General features: G+C 37.8%; 1 protein-coding gene across 1 annotated transcript in view; it reads left to right on the forward strand.

The window, feature by feature from the left end:
• Nucleotides 1–20235, forward strand: part of SPAG6 (sperm associated antigen 6) — a 37935-nt gene that overhangs the window by 11042 nt on the left and 6658 nt on the right. Inside the window, exons 3-9 of the mRNA XM_041408383.1 lie at nt 403–569; nt 4027–4210; nt 10860–11065; nt 11929–12102; nt 14451–14603; nt 16927–17118; nt 18290–18406. Coding sequence (XP_041264317.1) covers nt 403–569; nt 4027–4210; nt 10860–11065; nt 11929–12102; nt 14451–14603; nt 16927–17118; nt 18290–18406 — 1193 coding nt within the window. The remainder of the gene's footprint in view (nt 1–402; nt 570–4026; nt 4211–10859; nt 11066–11928; nt 12103–14450; nt 14604–16926; nt 17119–18289; nt 18407–20235) is intronic.

Consider the following 20235-nt stretch of genomic DNA (forward strand, 5'->3'; position numbering starts at 1 on the left):
AGAGGTTCTACTGGCATGATGAATGAGGAGCACACCAGTGTCTTCTCACCAGGATCTCCAGATGGAGTTTCCCATGCACGTGGTAACACATGCATTTTATGTATGTTTGAATATAACTGGGTTTCTTGTGTAAACTTTAAGATGTATTTTATAGATATCTGAATACACCTTATTTCTACATGTACCTTTTTTCTGATTTCAGAATTGTTTTTTACCTATGAAAAGTGGGCAGAAACGTCAGCAGTGCCATCAAGTGCCAACTTCATTTCAGTGAAACACCTGGATTTCCTACATGTTCTTATTCCCTGGAAGAGTAATTCAGTAGGTTTTTAGGAATAAAGGCAAATGTTTAGAAAAACTTCTGCTTACCAAATCGGCTTTTGTCTTCCTACTACAACTCAGGTGTAGTGTGTTTGCTGAGACCTCTTTTGCTGGATGTCGTCCCGAGCATCCGCCAGACCGCTGCCTTGGCTCTTGGGAGACTCGCTGATTATGACGTGGGGCTGGCAGAGGTGATCGTGAAGGCAGGAATTCTTCCACAGCTCGTATGTGTACTGCCCGAGGAGAATGTAAGGCGTGATTGTTCTCTTAAGTAATATTTTTAAAAATTATTATACAGGGAAAGGGAAATATTTCTGGATCAGCATCTGCTGTTATTCTAATAGGGCAATAAATGTATTGAAGTCAGAGCAGTGTGTATGTTTGAACCCCTGAGAGATCACTGTGTACTGTATGCCGAAGTCTGACTTCAAGTAAGCTTGACTTTAAAATATTCTATTACCGTTTGATGCACTGTAGGAAATACATTCATTGCACTGTAATATTTTTAAAATGTTGAGTGATGCTTTGTAAAAGGTCCCTCTTCAAAAAGGAGACAGTTTGGAAGCTGTGGTGATAATTGACTAGTTTTTGTCCGTAATACCAGACATGTGTAAAATCCATATAAAACCCCTGAACTTCTGTAATGGAATACTTTGTACGTCCAAATGCAGGCCTTTGGAAATCTGTAGTGTGAGAAATAACAAGCCTCTGACACAGGAAAATATACAGAAAGGTTTTCATCTTAATATTTGTCAAAACCAAACAAAGTACAGTCACAATTGCAATGCAAATAAATCTGTTGGTCTCTTCCACTCCCTTCCTCACATTTTTCTTCAAGCTCTGTGTCTCTTTCAGCTTTGATTTTTTGAATGATGCTAACCTAGCATCATTCAAATTAACAGAAATACTTTCAAGTAAGGTTCCTAGCAGCTGGAAACTGACAGCCGAAGTGTTAAGTGCACTTACATCACAACCACACTTGTGCTGCAGCTTTGATTTATGAAAAGTAGGTTTTCAATGGAAATATAATTTGGAAAACCATATATTTTCATTTTCAGTCTTTGGAGAAAAAAAAAAAGTAAATGTACGAATTGCATACTTTTTGTGCATATGGAAGCATTATACAATTAAAATTGGAAAAGAAAACACTAAAGAAAAACTTTGATGGCAAGATACTGGTATAGTATGAAAAGAAGGTAAAGATTTTAATTAGACGAGGTTATAAACATTTTGGTTATTTTATTTCTATTTTTAAGGGAATATGTGGAACAAAACTCTACCCACTGTTGGTTTGGAAACTACCCGCTGCTACGACTTGAAACCCTCACTAAATTAGCTCAAGTACCCTGAGATAGAGTAACTAGAGGAAGCAACAGCAAGACTTGTGTGAGGTCATGGAAAGCCTGCTATGCCTTGGTGACTGAGGGCAAGAGGAGGAAACTCATCCAGTTCATGCAGAGTTTAGCAAGCAGACAGTTTGTCACTTCCCACAGGCAAAGAAACCTTTTCCATTCCACTCACTTTTAGTGTATCAACATCTGTATTTAAGGATGAGATTCTTTGAGCACACAATGAATACTGTTTCTACTGATTTATTTGGAACAATCACAGGGTAACATCCCAGATCAATGTTTTGTCAATTAAACTGAGCAAAATTCAGTTTTACAGCATATTCAGGCCATGCCTGTGAATACGGTTTGTTTCTAAAGAATGTGTTTTGAATAATGAAAACAAAGAAGTGTTTTTCTTTGCCAGGAACATAATTACTTAACAGAAACAACATACCCATATTTGTACAGACTTATGTAAACAAATATGACTCCATTGAGTTCAGCAAAACTTACAATAACTTACATTATCTAGGGATTGGACTATTTGTCTGTGCTGTTTTCCTTAACTTCTGTTCCCTCTAAATGAGGTTTAATGCTTTGCTTGTAAATTATGTTTAATGTACCTGTTTGTAGACCTTAACTTAGAAAACTGGATTTTTGGCATAAAGGAATTATATCAGTGCTGGTAAACTAAGAAAGGTAAGGGCATGTGTTGGAGCACTGAAAGATGACTGTGCTCATTAATCAGTAGCATGCTCTCTGATGTGGTTTTAGCCAGTACAAGCCATCAAATTACTCAACAATGCTTGGACATGGTTTGAAGGCTAGCACAAGGCAGGAGCAGTTTCCAGTAGCATAGATGAGGCCACTGTGCTTTGAGGAAAGAGGAGTTTAGGTGCACGGATGTGTCATGCTGTGTCACCTTCCTTTAGGGCCAGGGAGTGGGCCTGGGTGCGCTTTATTTCCTGGGGGAGCATTGCAGATACTGTTCTGTTGCCATATCTCAGTGCTTTAGATCAGGCTTTTGAAGGTGTTTGGGTACCTTACAGGATGCACAAAAGCACTCACATGGTTCTTTGTTTTTCTGGACTTGATCCAGAAGGGATGTGGGCTTTGCATTGTTTAATTTTTGGGTGCCTTGACAGTAGGACCAGCACTGCAAAGTGCCCAGGCTCCCTGTGCAGAGCAGGGGAGAATCCAGCATCTTGGGATGAGATCAAAGCCAGCTGGCATACGGAGAGAGCCCTCTAGAGCTTGTCCATAGGGATCATCTGTCAGTGCCCAGGCTGGAGAGCATGCTCCAGGCACACAGACATAGCAGCAGGTTACTTGTGTCCCCAGGAATCATGAGGGAGGGGAACAACCTGTCTTTCTCATGACATGGTTTTCTCTGGCCAGAGTACTTCAGCTGGGCTCTGGATTTTCAAAATGTAAGGCAGTAGAGGAACCTTCAGCTTCTATATCTAATGGTGGGTATAAAACTGCAGGAGGAGAGTGAAATGTGATTTTTTGAGGGAAGACTTAACTGTGCTTTTAGAAGAAATCGCTGCTGCAGTTTACGTGGGAACCCCATGCTGTGTGCAGTGTCATGCATTATATATACATCCTGAAACCATTATTTGGTTCATCACTGAGGGAGATGGGCAGAATTGAGACAAGAGCTTAGACCTTGTGTGCTCTTATGACGAAAGGGCCAGGTGCTTAGTCCTGTTCAAAGTGAGTTTTTTTCTGGACATAGGCAGAAGTAAAATTGCAGGCTGCTTGGTCAAAATTGGGGATTATTGAGTATTGGGTGTTGGTTGGATGGGTTTTCAGTATCCTAGCTGTGGGTTTTAGGCAGTATTTAGGCATTTCAGGATTCAGATCCTAAACTCTTCTATTGGATCTAATTCTCTCTGTCTCAGTTTCCTGTTTGCAAATGTAACTAGTATTTTCTCATAGAGATATTGTGAGGGTATCTATTTTAGAAAGTGGAAAATGTTGCAGGTGTTACAGATGGGTAGAATTATTTTAGGAGCTTGCCCTGCATAACCTGTGTAATCTGGTTAAATATGTTAAGAGTTCTTGTTTTTGTAGCTCTTGTTGTTCACTACTCACTTAAACAAACAGACTTACCTAGACTACTCTCTTTTTCCCATATCCTCTTAGCTCTCTCATTTTTTTCTGTTTGTTTATGCACTTGCTGCAGATTTTATATCATGAGCTGTCCCAAAGAACTGTAGGCTCATTGTTTGTGTGATGTCCAGTGGTCCTGATTTGGATCTGTATGAGATATTGCTGCTACTAAAAAAGTCTAATTTAGGTATGTCTATACTATATTATGCTTCAAACTTCTTAATGTTAGTGAAAGTTTGTTTGTTTCTGATTTGTCTAGCGTTACTACAAGAAAGCAGCTGCATTTGTGCTAAGAGCAATTGCTAAACATTCTCCACAACTAGCTCAGGCAGTAGTTCAATGTGGAGCACTGGAAATGCTGGTGATTTGCTTGGAAGATTTTGACCCTGGAGTCAAAGAAGGTGCATCTTGGGCATTTGGGTACATTGCCCGACACAATCCAGGTAACAAGTTTCATGTGTGCTATTTTTTACCTTAATGTCATATGATAACAGTAATGAATTGTGTTATTTTGGTAAATATAACAAGATGATTTTTCTTCTCTACTGTTACAAAATTTTAAATTTGGGATGAAACCCTAGCGTAACTGTACCATTCCAACAGTGCTGTAGCTTTTTGTGGGAAACTGGCATACCTGATACCAGCAGCACCCATGCTGGTATGTTAGAGGTGCTTTAAGAGAAGATGTTTTGGGCCTGTGGTCATAAAAGGACACTGCTTTATTCCTCTTCATGAACAGATTTCTGAATCTTTATATATTGTGTAGGTGTTACTGCAGAACCAGGTTTCTTTTGCTTGACATTAGTTCTTCTTTGATATACATAGGTGAATGAAGAAACCTAGGGAGAAGCAAGTTTAATTCATTCATTACAGTAGTGTTTGCAGGATAAATAGGCCAAATTTACTGCACTATGTTATCATTAGCCAGCAGACCACACTACTCTCTGGGAGTCAGGAATAGATCCTAGGAATCCAATATTGAGCATTTCACTGCTGTCTCACAGGCAGTTGTATAACTCACTGATGGTGTCATGTTCCTATTTAAACGCTGATCCACGTGGTTGATACTTCTTCTACCAGCTATTTATATAGTTCAAGTAAAAGTTTACACTGTGAATGAAAGAACTGAGGGAAGAAACTGCTAGCTGGAAGGGGTGGGAGAAATGGTTAGTGTTTGTGTTGTTCAAAGTTAAACTAATTATAGGTTTGTAACATTAACTCATGGTTTTATATTTGGTTTTGACTCTAAAACATACATAGACTGATTTTGAAAGTGTTTTTCTTTGTTTTTTAATCAATGCAGAATGTTGGACTGCAGAAGTCATGGGGGATTCCCCCTGCCCACTTAGAGGGTTAGCTTACTGGGACAGTCTCCAGAGTTGTTAGCACCTTTCTAACAGACTGCATTTTCTGGGCAACAAATTAATTATTGGGACACCTCTCTGGTAATGGTCTTTTATCATTTGGTCATCAGGATTGAATTCCACCCTTGATGGAAAATAATTGTTCCTTCCTTCTGAAAGATATTTATTTAAATATCAAAAGTGTTCATTTGTATAAATGTGTGTAGTATGCGTGTGTCTGCGTTAGTCTTAACATAAACATTTCTGCAGTTTTGTTATGTCACTAAATCAATATTGACTCACTTCAATTGCCCTTCATGCTATTCACTGCATGAATGCTGATGGAGCTTTAGGGTGATCCAGTTTACTCTGTGGCAGCATTGTCTGCAAAGATGTAGGTGGTGTGGGGGTATTGAAGACAAAAAATTCCGTGTACAAATTTTTATTCCACGGTTATGAATAATTTATTTGCTGATGGTGAATGGGTGCATACCTTATGTCAATTTACAATGACAATAAGAACAGCATCCTCAGAAATTAGGTTGAAATTGTGAGCTGCATGCATCAGGACATAGACAGATCACGAGACGTAATCACTAAAAACACCCCGAATGCCAACATAAAAACACCAAAAGACCCGTGGAAAAACTGCCCAACTACAGCCAATTCAGGGGATTTACCCGCCTCTGTAACAGTCACAGGATGTCTCTAAAATGATTATGGAAAGTAGAGGAGTTATACTGAGAAAAGATCACACTGTGCATCATGTATTTCTTACATTGCTACAAGCATGCCTTTGCAACATGATATTGCTGGAGATGGGATACAGAGATAGAGAAATGGGATACAGCAATAGCTGGTGTTTACTGTTCAAGAAACTCTGGATTAAACTGACATGCTCCTGTTGACAAAATCTGGTGTTTATGATTTTCTGTCATTGACTGTCTCTGGACACATAATGCAGTTTTAACTTTAAAAATAGACCTGGATGTGAAATGGTTCCCCCCAGCCACAGAAGGTTTTTCAGTTTCAAAAATTGTTAGAGTTTTGAACTGGGACAATATTGAGACAAGACTTTTTCTCTCTCCTGAAAAGATTGGGGCTATGCCCCAGTAAGAAAAGTTCAATAATTAGGGCATGTCTCTAGGATTAAAGTCCTGATCTGTTTTAGGCAGGATGTGAACCTCTGTCCTCGTGAGTGCACTCAAAGCCTCCTGGCATTCAGTGATAATTGTTTGCAATGGTGAGGGTCTCTCTGCTTTTAATCAGAAATTGCATCCATGACCCAGTAAAGCTGCTCAGAACTGCAGTGTATGTTCCCATGAAAAGACTTCCATTTTCTGAAATTGAGGCTTCCCTTCCACCCCCCAACAATGAAAACATTCTCTGCTTAGCAAGTTCTATACTGACTTCATATAAAAATCTTTTAAAATGCAGTTGTTCTGGGAACAGATGTCTCCAGAAGGCCTGTGAGATTTTAGGTAAAGACAAATGTCTCATGAGGTTTCAAGATGTTAGAAATCTTGCCAGGTCGGATTCCAAAATTTAGAAGCTGCTCGTGCAGTTCTGCTCTTTCTTTCCCTTTGAGCTGAATTTCAGATACTAATCTTGCTCCAAAGTGTACAGATCAATGTGCTGTGATTTTGGCATTCATTATTTTTACTGATTGGGTTTAAAAACAAGTGTAAAGTGTTTCAAATACCATAGATATCATCAGGTCCATGAAAAATATTTTGTAACATTTTACTTACACCATATTCAGTTAAAATGCAAAATTGTTTTCTTTGAAGTGTGCAAATAATCTGGCTTTCCGTTTTCTTTGTCTGCATTAAAGGGATAATTTATTCATTGTCTTATACCTGCTTCAGTATATTGTAAATTGGTAGGAAAACAAAAATAAGCAACACTGTTGATACTGAAGCTTATTGCTAAGAGCAGAATTTTGCTCATTTTCTGTCATACAATGGACCATAGCTCAGCTTAGAAGGGACCTTGGAAGATCTCTAGTCCAGCTTCCTGCTCAAAGCAGCATCAGCTGCAAGAACTTCCTCAGCTCTTCAGTGATTTGAGTCTAATCTCCATCCTCCTGGTGAAAGGTTTTCCCACTGGTTCCAGTGGAATCTTTAGCACTGTGGTTGTAGAGGCCTGCATCAACCTCTGATTTTGAAGTGCAGCCTTTGGGCTGCTTGTGGGAATTAGAGTCTTTCTATGTGGCTATAACATGATCACAGAGTCCTCAGCAAAATACAATATTGGTGGTTGTCTTGGTCAAACCTGTTGTTTCATGTGGATGCACCTGCTACCACAGCAAGGTCTGTTTGAGAGCCCTGGTCTGAACTGAAACTTGCATTTCCTTCCAGCCAGGGGTGTTGCTGCTGCTCTACTATGGGCATATAATATTGTATATTGTCAATATAATATTGAGATGATTTTCTTTCTCTGGGGACAACCTGGACATTCACTTTCTCACCTTCATCTTTTTTTATCCTCATCTGCTTTTTATAATCCATGTTATTATTGCCAATGTGATAATATTAGTGGGGTTTTTCTATTAGCATCTTAAACTAGTTTAGAATAATCCTGTAAGCCTTCCCATTGTTTTCAGTGGGTATGTAGGTAGGATATTGACTCCACTTTGTTGGCTTTCCCCTCTGCCTGATCACAGAAACTCATGACAAGTCTTCAACCTACTTTGAATTAATTTCTTCATCCCTGATGAGTACTTTTGTATTGAGGCAAACCAGTGCAACTCTAGTACAACATCTAGTTGTACTAGAACTGGTAGCATTCTCAGACTCTAAAATCTGTCTTTATTATCTTAGTCTTTCTTCTGCATCCATTTGAGTCTTGTCTGCAGAGTCTCACTTGCTAAAATCTTCCTTATGTAGATCTAGATGAAAGTGATTAATTTTTGGCCAGTTTTGAGCCATAGTTCTCTTGTGTCTGAACAAACAGAGTTCAATTTCCTACTTTCACTCACATAGGGAGATGTTCAACTTTATCATCATGTAGTTGGACGAGTTCCTTGAGTTGTACCTCAATGTGAGTTCCAAGCCTGTGGTTTTCATAACCTTCTGTGGAATTAAATGAGGTTCATACATTAGATTTTCTCTGCTGTCTTTCTCCTCTGCAGCTATGGGACTTGTCCTGGCCCTTACAATACAGCCTTGGTGTAGTATTTGGAAGAGTATTTTTGTAATTTGTTTTAGTTATTTTAATTTTTTCTGAGTGAATATTTGCTTTTAAAAATTTCTTATTACCAAGTTTGTTTTCATCTCTAACTCCTTCTCAGTCTAAATTTTTTCCCACCTCTGTCTGTGTTTCCTAATGGATGGCAAAGTTTTATGAATCCTTTGGTGCATAATCTGCATTAAAGATGTTCTACAAGTAGGAAGATTAATTGAGCCTTTTCTTGAGGGAAAAAAAAAGAATTGCAATTTATAATAGAATAATTAATACTTCGAATTGTAATTTTGGGCTGAATTTGGAGGGAAACAAGTTGGGGAGTACTGTATTTCCTTTCTTCCCTGTCTCAGCTTTTCTGTTTTTCTGACAGTCCATTTACAACTTGTCTGTCTTGACACATGGTCCAGCCCTCCATGTGGTAAGTTATTAGCCACGAACCTTATAAACACCACTGGAAGAAAAACCATTTAATTACCCATGACCAACAGTAACCATCAGTATTTAAATGATATCAGACTTCTAGCAGCAAGAGCTGATCTAAATTGAATCAGATTTAGTTTGCTCTTTCGAAATAACTTTTACAGTTACTTTTACATTCCTGAGTGTAGCTGTGACCTGAAATATTGCTCTTTCTCTCCCTGCTTGAACTTCATGATTTTAGCTCCAAAGACATCAAAGAAGCCCATTCTTCTAGCACCATGTCCCTCTTGACATCAGGTTCTTGATTTTAGCACTTCCCAGCAGACTGTGGGCAGTGAAGCTCTGCTTGGTCTGAAGTTCTGAGGCACAACTGGAGGGGTTAATCTGGGCTGTGGGTCAGTAGATCACCATGGATTCCACAATCTGAAGAAGCTGGGGATGGCTTTTTCCATGAAAAGCTGACTGTAACTTATACCACTTATATTGATTAGCTCATTTTCAGGTTGGTTTTTACATACATTTCAGGTATGTCTGACTTCATATTTTTAAAACTGAAGACACAGCATTTGAGTTTGTTGAAATCTTATGATTAGTGTATTTTAAGGATGCATGCACTTTATTTTCAGTCAAATATTTATTTGAAAAATGAACTTCCTAGAGTTAATTTTACAGATTCACAGAATGTTCTGAATTGGAAGGGACCTACAAGAATCATCAAGCTCAGCTCTTAAGTAAATGGCCTGTACAGGGGTTGAACCACAACTTTGCCATTATTAGCACTATGCTCTAGCCAACTAAGCTAATTTCAGGGTATTGTATTAGTTTAAAAATTATTGCATTATTTAATTTTTTGATGTAATATCTATATTTTCTTTAAAATGTTGTATCATAAAGTAACATAGAGTGTAAATATTTGACTTGTCACATGTATTACAGTGTGTGGCTATAACTCACTAATTGAAAACAAATCTGGTCTGGAACATTATTTGGATATTAACAATGTAATGATGACATGATGTACAGATTTCATGAAAAACTATATTAGTCTATGTATATTTAATGAAGTATGCTGTATTTTTCTTAGTATGAAAATCTCTTTATGGATGGACTATAAATCAAAAGCTAAGTTAGAGTCTTGAAATACAACAGCCATATGTTGCCATGGTACTGTAAGTCAAGATAAATGTTAAAGATAATAATGGATATGCATAATAAGGTGTAGCAAAACTGAATGAAGAACCTAATAGATTATTGAATCCCCTATGGTTTTTACCACTTTTTCAACACTATTTTAAAATAGCACAGCTTGGTTATAATATGAATTTTGCTTCTGATACCCAGTAATTCTCATTTTAGGACTGTGATTAATGCTGCATACACAGAGAGAGCTAATGAATTTCTAATAGTGTAATTTTTGTCCATGTCAGCTAATCACATGCTCAGATATTTTTTTTTTTTGTTTAAGGTGCAGTTAGTTAAGGATATTGTGCTAATCTCAGACACACAATATCACTGATGATATTTCTCATTTGTCTAATTGTGATAACATTTTCTTGTCATTAAAGTAAAAATTCTGTCTCATCCCACGTACGGTAGCAAAGACTAGTTTTGATCACCAAGTTCCATTTTTGCAATCTTTTATGTGAGATAAATCTTTTATGTATGTTTTTTGTATTTTTGTTTTTGGCATTTGATCTATGCTAATATCTGCTTATCATTTAAAGAGGGTAAAATGCTCTCTAATTAGCCGGTTGATAAAATTTTGGTACTTTGGCTTTCTGTGTTGTTGTTAGCCATGCATAAAATGCTTTCCTATTGATCAGTGCAGAATAGCCAGGGTTTAAACAGCTGACATCTGCTTACTTTAAAAAAAGAAAAAGAAAACAGAATAACAAACCATTTCAGCCTAATCTACCTCAAATGTGTGCATGTAAATGGGGGTCCATCTATTGACCTGCATTCTTTTCAGTTGTGGATTGGTCCACACGGTTTATGAAACCAGGAGGGCTGATTTGAAATGCAGATGTCGAGACAGTGAACTACACCCTCCCCTTTTTCCTTTGCTGTATCTGTCAGGGTGAAAAATGGCTTGCACAAGGGTCAGTCACCCATACTCACTTAATTACTTTCCTTGGACCTACAGAACTGTCACAAGCTGTGGTGGATGCAGGCGCTGTTCCTCTTTTAGTGCTCTGTATCCAGGAGCCAGAAATTGCTTTGAAAAGGATTGCTGCTTCAACTCTCAGTGATATTTCAAAGCATTCTCCAGAGTTAGCACAGACAGTAGTGGATGCAGGAGCTATCGCTCACTTAGCTCAGCTGATCCCGAACCCTGATGCTAAACTGAAGGTACATTTAATTTTTTTAAATCTCCATTATACCGGTCATTACTTGAGATTGAATCAAAAGACATGGATGTGCATATTTTTTAGAAGCTCTTGGTTTGGGTGTTAACAAAATGTACTATGTAGTTAGTGACAAAGAGTTCTGCACATATTTACAAATTTAGCTACTGGATATAAACTGCAGCTCTGCGAGGAACAGCTAAACTAATCTTTAAAGTGAGAAGTATGCGGTTTTTTAAAGAATATATAGTATATGAAGAATGCAACAGATACTTTTAATAGGTAAGATTTGCACATTTCAGTTACAAAAAAGGTTTTGCATACTAAAGATTATACGATAAGCCAGTTAATAGTGAACATATGGTATTTTAGAATGTATTATCTGATGTGAATAGCTGTTGTCAAATGTTTAATCACTAGTGTTTGACAAAAAAAATTTCTTTTATAAATTTTCTGTCTTACTCTACCAAACAGAAGACAACATGAAAATGCCACAAAAATTTCATAATAGAAGATCTGACAGATCCAATTTATGTAAATAAAAATACTTTATATAGATTTTAGTAAATTTTAAATTACAGTTTAAAATGGTGTGTGTGTATATATATATTTATATATATGTATTTTTTTAAATACATACAAGCTTGAACGGGATAAAACAAAAGAGAAAGTTTTATTCAGGAGCCAGCGAATGTTCTGTGCCATTATATTTGTGCATGAATTGACTCAGTGAATTGTAAAATAGCTGTAATTGTTTTCCCTATCCTGCTTTGTTTTCCTTTACGCAATAGATTTTTGTGTGCAGGGGGAGTGTGTGTTGTGGGATGTTTGTATACTATTGATTTTATAACAATTTTTATTTACTAGCGTCAGGTGCTGTCAGCTCTAAGCCAAATAGCAAAGCATTCAGTGGATATTGCAGAGTTGGTGGTTGAAGCAGAAATTTTCCCAGTTGTGCTCACATGCCTGAAGGACTCAGATGAATATGTCAAGAAAAATGGTGCAACTTTAATTAGAGAGATAGCAAAGCACACGCCTGAGGTAAAACCTTGAAAATGCAAATACAAGGTCATATCATTAGATTTTACACTTTAAATAAAATACAGGATTATTCTGTCATTTGCTTTTCGAAAGGGAGGGCAAATGGCTGTTTGGCATGTTCATTGGAAAATATGGAAATGCTGATATTATGAGATGTGTATTGAATATGAATTGGGTTAGGAAACTGGGAATCATAAAATGTATACCTAGCTACTTCATTCTATGAGATATCAGCACAGAGAGGGAGTTCTTGGCTGACAGTACTGTCAGTCCTAGATATTAAAAATATTATGAGAAAAGCCTCACAGAAGTCATGATACCAGCTAATAAATTGCAAGATCATCCTTTAACAATAATAGATGGTGTGTGTCTTTTTAAAAATCTTCAGGGGTGCTGGGATCATGTTTTAATTATTTTTCCAATGACAGCGAAGGTCAAAAATTCTCTTATTTATTATTAACCTGATGGTAACTTGAGTTTGTAGTTTGAGTTTGAGCATTTGCAGTGTTTTTGCCCATAGGAAGGTGGGGATGTTTGGCAAAGTCAATACAAAATAAATAGGAAAACCATATAATTATAACTATGGTAATCTGTCAGACCACAGAGATAATTAAAAGGCTCTAAATATGACTTTGGAATGAAATATAAGCCACGTATTTGTGGAACACACTAATGCTGAGCATAGTAATTTCAAAATCATGATGCACACTTAACAACTGAGAAGTGTTTAAACATGAATGTTGTGAAGTTTCTTCAGCCTGCCAGTCTTTAAGCTGGTGATAAAAGTTTACAGTCTTGGCACATTTCCTGCTTTCTCTCTGTACCTCACGGGCAATGCAACTTCACTTCCTCAAAAAGTAAAGAAATTATCATTCTCAAAAGGGGGCTCTAGAGTTAGAAGCCAGAGACCAAACTCAGGATTGCAGGTAAAGCCAGAAGAGCTTCTGGCAGCAGATCCTCCACACAAGGGACTGGCCATGCCAGCAGCTCTCTAAAGGAGCACTAGGAGGCATCTTGGTGACTCCCAATGGGAAGTCACAATCCGTGTCTGACTCAGAGTGACAGCGGTGACTGGCCAGCTCTGGGAACTCTATTCAAGCAACGCACGTTGCAGTGGAGACAGGCTGGCAAATGGGATTTTTGGAGGACGTGGCTGTGTCATTTGAGACTCATGGCTTTTGGATCTCGACTCTCTAGCTGCAGATGCAGTAAAATTCATGTGAAGGTCAGCAGCAGAGGGACTTGGAGCAAGGGCTGAGGGACACGGCAGGAGCTCTGCACATCCAGGTGCACTGTGTCCAGATGTAGCACTTGGTTGCCACTGGCTGTAATTCACAATTGTGCTAACAGGTTTTCCTAAGTACTAACTGAAAGTTTCATCTGGCTGTTTCACGAAGAAAACAATCCCCTTTTAAAGGCTTTAAGACAAAGGTGGATTTCATATTTATAGAAATCAACTGGATTGGGAATTCATGTGCTGCAGTTTTGTTCATTTAATTTTGACTTTTAAGAACATGTTCCTTTTGCTTTGGAATCTGTAGGGAGAATAGGATATACCTAAAAACATGGAAGAAAATAATAAGAAATAATTTTGATTTCTATGCATTATTGATATAATACATATTCTACTGCTGTCCCTCAAGTGATGTGACAAGTTTGCTTTTGGTAGAAACCCATGTTGCATAGCTTGATTATCATTTATAAGCAAGGCTATGTCATTTAGCATTCTGGGGCAGACTCCATTACCCATCAAGTGTGTTCCCTGGACACTTCCCTCAGAACATGCTAACGTGGCAGAATGGTGCAGGCCAAGTCAGTTTTGCACATCCAGAACAGTTGTCCTTGGCTTCAAGCCTCGGCGTGAGGGTCCACAAAGGAATTTGTGCCACAGAGGTAATTTAGAATGCAGGTGAGAGGAGGAATGGGCCTTTCCCTCTGTCTTTGCACAGAACATAGGATGGTGGTTTGGGAATGAGGGGCCATAGGATGAAACAGTATCTGGCTCATTAGGTGCATCTTCAAGACCAGTCATGTGATAGGCTGTCATTTGCACATTTCTCTGGTGTGGGATGATGGAGTTGAGAATATGTCATTCCATGCTATACAGCATCAAGGATTCAGAACTCTGATTTCCTTGCAGTAAAGTCAATCAAAAACAAAGTAGCAAATCAGCCTCATTCCTGAAAACTTGATGCTGCACTTAGTTCCCAACAGTCTGTATGATACATCACTCTTATTCCAGCTTTATTTTGTAAAACAGGAGCAATACGTTAAAAGCCTTCTCTGATGTGGTTCTTTATGCCTGTAGATACTTCAGAGTATCTAATCTCTTCTGTTTATCTTTTCAGCTTTCCCAGTTTATAGTAAATTCAGGTGGAGTTGCTGCTGTGGTTGATTGCATTAGCAGCTGCAGAGGGACTATCAGACTGCCTGGCATCATGGCACTTGGTTATGTGGCGGCTCATTCGGAGAACCTGTCAATGGCAGTGATTGTCTCCAAGGTCAGCTATCACTTTGTTGTCTTCCTGTAGTTCTTCAGCAGTATTCTTTGGTACAGATACAAATTAACATAGGCAGAGAATGTATTTTGTGACAGGATTATGTACTTGCTCTTGATGAATGCACTTTCTCCTAGTATTGCTGCTTTCTATGACTGAAATTCTGTGACAACCTGATAAAATGGTGTTGAACCTTTTACAGATCATTGTGAGTTAGTTGGTATTACAGTGTGTGATTTTTCTGTGTTGCAATTGCATGGGTACAGAAAATAAATCATTGAATTTCTGTAGTCTGCTTCCTCTTAAAATGTGTATTTGTGGCTGCATTGAAAGCTTCTTTGGAACAACTGTGTTTAAAGGCATGTTCTTCATTGTACAAGCATGGCTCTGCTAGTATTGCAGGAATATCTTGCAACAGCCATCTTCAGACTTGAAAAGACCTCAGTTTATTATCTATTGTGGTTTGATTCAGTTGTACAAGTGACATTTCAAATGAGTAAAGTTATACATTTTCAGGTTTAAATAAATTCTGCTGGGCAATGATATAGAAGAGGGAGAATTTGCAATGTTTGCAGTAGGTGAAATTAGTGTCTGGCTTAGTAGTCTGATGTGAATAATGCTAAACAATGACAGAAGGAAGGAAACAATTCCACTAACATTTTTGACCCATTTTCACACTATGTCAGTCATTTAAAATGTATGTATGAGTGGAGCAACAAAACAGTATAAATAAAGGAAGAGAAATGTCTTCTAGTAGAAATGCAAGTTGAAAAATGGAAGTTGCTACAACATCATGTAGTGTGCAGGGAAAGTAGGAGTGATCAAAAAAATGATCTTCGGTATTTTAAAAAGAAAGGAACTGATGCTTTTTTCTTGCCATCTCTGGAGGCCCTTCTTCTCTGGATGTGTCTCTTTCCACTTTTAGCGATGCCTAGAGCAAATATGCTTCTGCTTTTGAGTGCTTGACATTAAGTGGGATGAAACCAGAATTAAGTTCTTGAGGAAGCCCCTAAGTTAGAGTTTTGAAGATTTATAATGATTCCTATCATAACTGAATGGAACTGTTGTGAGAGCTGTTGTAGGGATCTGGGCAAACTTTGATGAAATTAAATATGTTAATGAGTGATCTACAAAAGAAATAATAACAAACCTGAATAAATCCAAAACCCATTAAAAAAAAACAAACTGCTTCAGGGGAGATTAAGCTTGTGGAGTGGTACATAGTGCTGAGGATGGGGCTTGTTAAACTGGAACCGTTTGAAAGAAATGCACTGTGGCATAACCGTATGCAGTTAGACACTGATGATGTAAAGTGATAGTTCCATTCCATGGTGCTCTAACCTGAAAGGATGGATTTTGAACAATGATTTTTGGGATCATACTGGACAAACACTTCATTCTGGTCTTCTGCTGTAATGCAGTGGCAAAACCCCCCACAATTTAGTCCTGTCGTATGAAAGAGTAGAAGATGAAGCATTATTGGAAAAGAGAAGGTAATCTATTTGTTTTAGTAAAATATATCGTTCTACTGTCTGTATTTGAAAAGTATCTTGGGGGAAAAACCTGAAACAACAAAGCAGAAAACTGTGCAGAAAAGAGTAAAGAAGGATTAATGGGATGGAGAAAAAGGTTTTTTTTTTTTAATAGAGGTTTAGTAGCCTTGCCTTACCTAAAGTAGCATGAAATGTTTCCTACTGGAGTGTTTTGGCATAAAATACCAGCTACTAAGTAGTTGTGGGAAAAGTATAAAGATCCTGAACCAGAACACCTTTAGTAACAGCTGGATGTGATGTCTCCACCTCTTGATGTCTGCAAATCAAAAACTGAAGCCCTTCTTGAAGTGATTGGGCGAGTCAAACATGAACTACTGGACTCAAGAAAGAGGTTGATAAGTTGAAATTTAGTGCTGTGGATAGTAAAAAAAGAAAGACTCAGTGATTGAACCCTTCTGGTCTTAAACTGATTTCATAGAATCATAAGCACTCAAATTCTTTTATTTTCAGTCTGAGAAAAACTGCCACCTTTACTCAGTACAGCCTGAATTATGTTGTGTATTCTTTTTATACCTTAAATTTGCCTGTTTGTTCAAACTGCTCTCTGACTTAGAACATTGAATCTGTTTATTTTTAACTATATTTATTAAGATTTATAAAATTTCTTACTAATCATGATGCTGTAAAAGTATGACACCACTAGCATGCATTCTCTTACAGCTTTTTTTAGAAGAGTGTAAATAGAGAAACATTTTCTAACTCTCTGTATCTGTTTCGCATTGTCATTCCCTGGTCTACATTTGTAAAGGCTGTGCTTTTGATTAATGCTACAGGGAATACCACCACTGTGTGCCTGCTTGGTGGAAGAACATGAAGATCATATTAAGGCAGCAGCTGCCTGGGCCTTGGGACAGATTGGAAGGCACACTACTGAGCACGCACGTCATGTTGCAGTAGCAAACGTGCTGCCCACGCTGCTCGACATCTTTGTGGACACACGCAGCTCAGAAGATCTCAAAACAAAAGCAAGTAGATTTGTGGTATTTGCATTAATATGGTGTATTAATTGTAATCAAGAGGTTTAAGTGCTTAAAAACGACTGAATTATGTGTTTTTATTGATGCTTACCGAGTCACAGCTTTCCTGGAGGCCATGTCACTTATGAGGGGACTGGCTGGTCCTAATGCATGTGCATATGGTGTATACCAAATCATATGTTACAGCTACCACAGTCTAATCCCTTACTTTTTTTTCCCAGTTTAGATCAGAGTTGCATAGACCCATTTGCTGTAATTTCTTGTGACTCATTTCTAATTATCCACCTCTTTTTTGCAAGTGTGAGCTCTTGTAGAAAATATTACAGTCCTTGTAATAATTTTGCCTACATTTTTATTATTATAATAAAACTGTAACAGTTAATCCAGGCTCTGCTCTTTAAAACATGCAACTGCCTATATTGAGGGCCTTTCCTTGTGTGGAAGCCAGTAGAGTTGCAGTTTAGTAAAGTGTATTTCTGAGCAACATTAAGAGTGTAATAGGACAGGATATGATCTCCCATGTTGCACTATGCTTCTGTACGTTCCACTGAAATACAACATTCCATGTAAAGTACCTTTTATATAGTAATTTCCAGTAGTCCCAAAAATATTGAAGCCAAATTACCTGTACCTGTAATCGTGCCCAAGAAGGTTACTTCTGCTTGTATCAGTCACCACTGAGTTTGTTTTCAGAAATATGCACCAATGCACAATTGTTTCACTCTCTCTTTTCCCCCCTGCCTGGACAGTACTGCACTTTGCTATCCCAGACCAGCAGCCTCTCCTAGTAAGCCACTTCTAAACTACAATATTTTAAAATATGTTTTGATTTAACTTTCTTATTATATTAGAGTACTTCAATTTACCTAAAGGGTCTACTCCAGCTTTCATTATAGTCAAAGGAAAATTGCCATTACTTTGACTGTAGATAACATAATAATAATAATATGATGCACTCTAGGTTTTGAGATTTAATAAATCTAAGTAGAGAATTGATTCTTCATTAAGTGACCTGATAGATATCATAGTTTCTATTCAGAAATTGCTCATTGAAAATTCTGATCAATTTGCTTTTTTGATCAGACTTCAGTGATATATATGAATTCCTGTTGTTTTCATTGCTATCTTACTACAGCAAGTTTATTTTGCATTTCAATAGACTAAGAAAGCCTTAAAGAACATTCTTCAGAAATGCACATATCTTCCAGCACTTGAACCACTGCTTCATGAGGCCCCTCCCGGTATTATGAAGCATATTATTGGGCAGTTTAGTAAGGTAAGAAAAGGCTCTTCTTGGTGAGTAATATGTTAATTGCTAATTGTTTCCCATTTAGCCACTCTAAAGGTGTCATTGTTTTCTCAGGATCCTCAAGCATCCCCTTTCAAAGCAGTTTGGATCCTGTTCTTTTGTCTAATACAGCTGGATACTGTTTCATTTGAAATCTGCCATAATTCATCCTAAAACTGGGAAAACAGTTTCTTATAAGCAAGGTGTTTTTTCCTTCCTTGCCTCTTGAGATTAAGTGGAATATTAACTCACGTGCAAATATTTTCGCTTGAGCCAATGTATCACATAAATCCCAGTCACATCTGTTTTAGATAAACTACAAGCTGTCTGTACAGCAGTGACTTAAGTCAGATATTTTACAATAATATAAAGGCTTCACTCCTTTTATCCTGATTAATTTTCAGCCTCAAATAAGTGTAAAAATTCCAAATCTTTTCCTATCCCTCTCAAAATTTTGAAAGTTAGTTGTTAGATACATTGTTGATTTGAATGCAGCATGTAAAAGTGATACAATTTATTCAAAATATTTAAAATCTCAAAGTAATTGCTAACTAACTGAGAGACTTGCAGTGTCTGTCATGTTCAGCTCATGTTGGGAATCATGTTCAGCTGTAGACTATGTTTTGTGCAATACTCTGCAGTGTAACCTGTTAGCAGGGCATGCCAATTGGTGAGATGTTCTTTCTGGAAATGGCCAAGTAAAACACTCTTGATGCTCAGTTCTGATTATGACAGATCTGGAAGCACTGCTGTTGGTAGTGCAGATTCCTGATTATGTTGCCACAGTTTCATTTCTCTTGTCTTTCTTCTTGGTAAGGCTGTTCAAAGACTGGAGATTTGCACAGAATCCAGTCCCTTTTGCTTCTCTGTTCTGACTGGAGCTGTTAATGAGCCAAGTGCATAGCAATTGGTTATCCAGTGTACATTTGAATATTGCTTGCTATTGAAGTAGTTTTGTGCCCTTCATATCAGCTGATATTTTGTTTTGTTTCAATTATCTCCTTTGCCTATATGTTATTAAACTACACTTGTCTGGCATTTGTTCTTTTGAAGTGTACCCTTAATTTTAAAGTTCTCTGTAGTAAAAGCATTTTTCTCTCCTGTACCATAGCTTGGGAATTTCCTATTCTTAGAGCTGTGGTCTGTTACTTCTGTGTGCTTATTTATGGCACAGTAAAAGCCTTATTTCCAAGCTGTGCTTCAAAATGGGGTGCTATTTGTTTTTCATGCTGGACTGTGCATTTTAGCATTAGTGTTTTCAGACGTTTTAAGAGTCTGTGCTGTCTCAGGTTGGATTGGGGAAGAGACTGTGTCTCAGAGGTGCTCTCTTTCTTTAGGGCCTCTTCCCAGAGAGTTTTCTGTTGTCTTATCCAGCCTGGAAGTCACAGTGTGGAGGAGGAAGGCAGGGAAAGGGCCATATCCTGTCTCCTTGCTAGCTCCTCCTTGGCAGTTCTTGTTGTGGGAGATATGTGAAAACAGACGTCTGTTCAGTTCCCACAACGAAAAAATCACAGTTGTTCCTGACACTTCTGTGGAGCATAGAATAGAATACAATAGTCTTTGTGCTCTTCTGCTTTTTCTTTACCTGTCTGTTGATTTTGTACAGCCTAGAGGAACCACAGAAATGCAGGTTGTTTGCCTGTATGCATGGAAGAAATTTTGTCATTTTTCTTCATCCTTTTAAGCATTCCCTTCCTCATTTGAGGCTCTTGTTTTACACTGAAATACAGTCAAATTTATGGCTTAATGTCTGACCAGTGTGGAAGCTTACAAAATGCTTTTGTCCTCATAATCTGTAATTCTCAGATTTGGTTTTA

Source organism: Onychostruthus taczanowskii, unplaced genomic scaffold, assembly GCF_017590055.1.
Source record: "Onychostruthus taczanowskii isolate IOZ18803 unplaced genomic scaffold, ASM1759005v1 scaffold3, whole genome shotgun sequence".
Lineage (NCBI taxonomy): Eukaryota > Metazoa > Chordata > Aves > Passeriformes > Passeridae > Onychostruthus > Onychostruthus taczanowskii.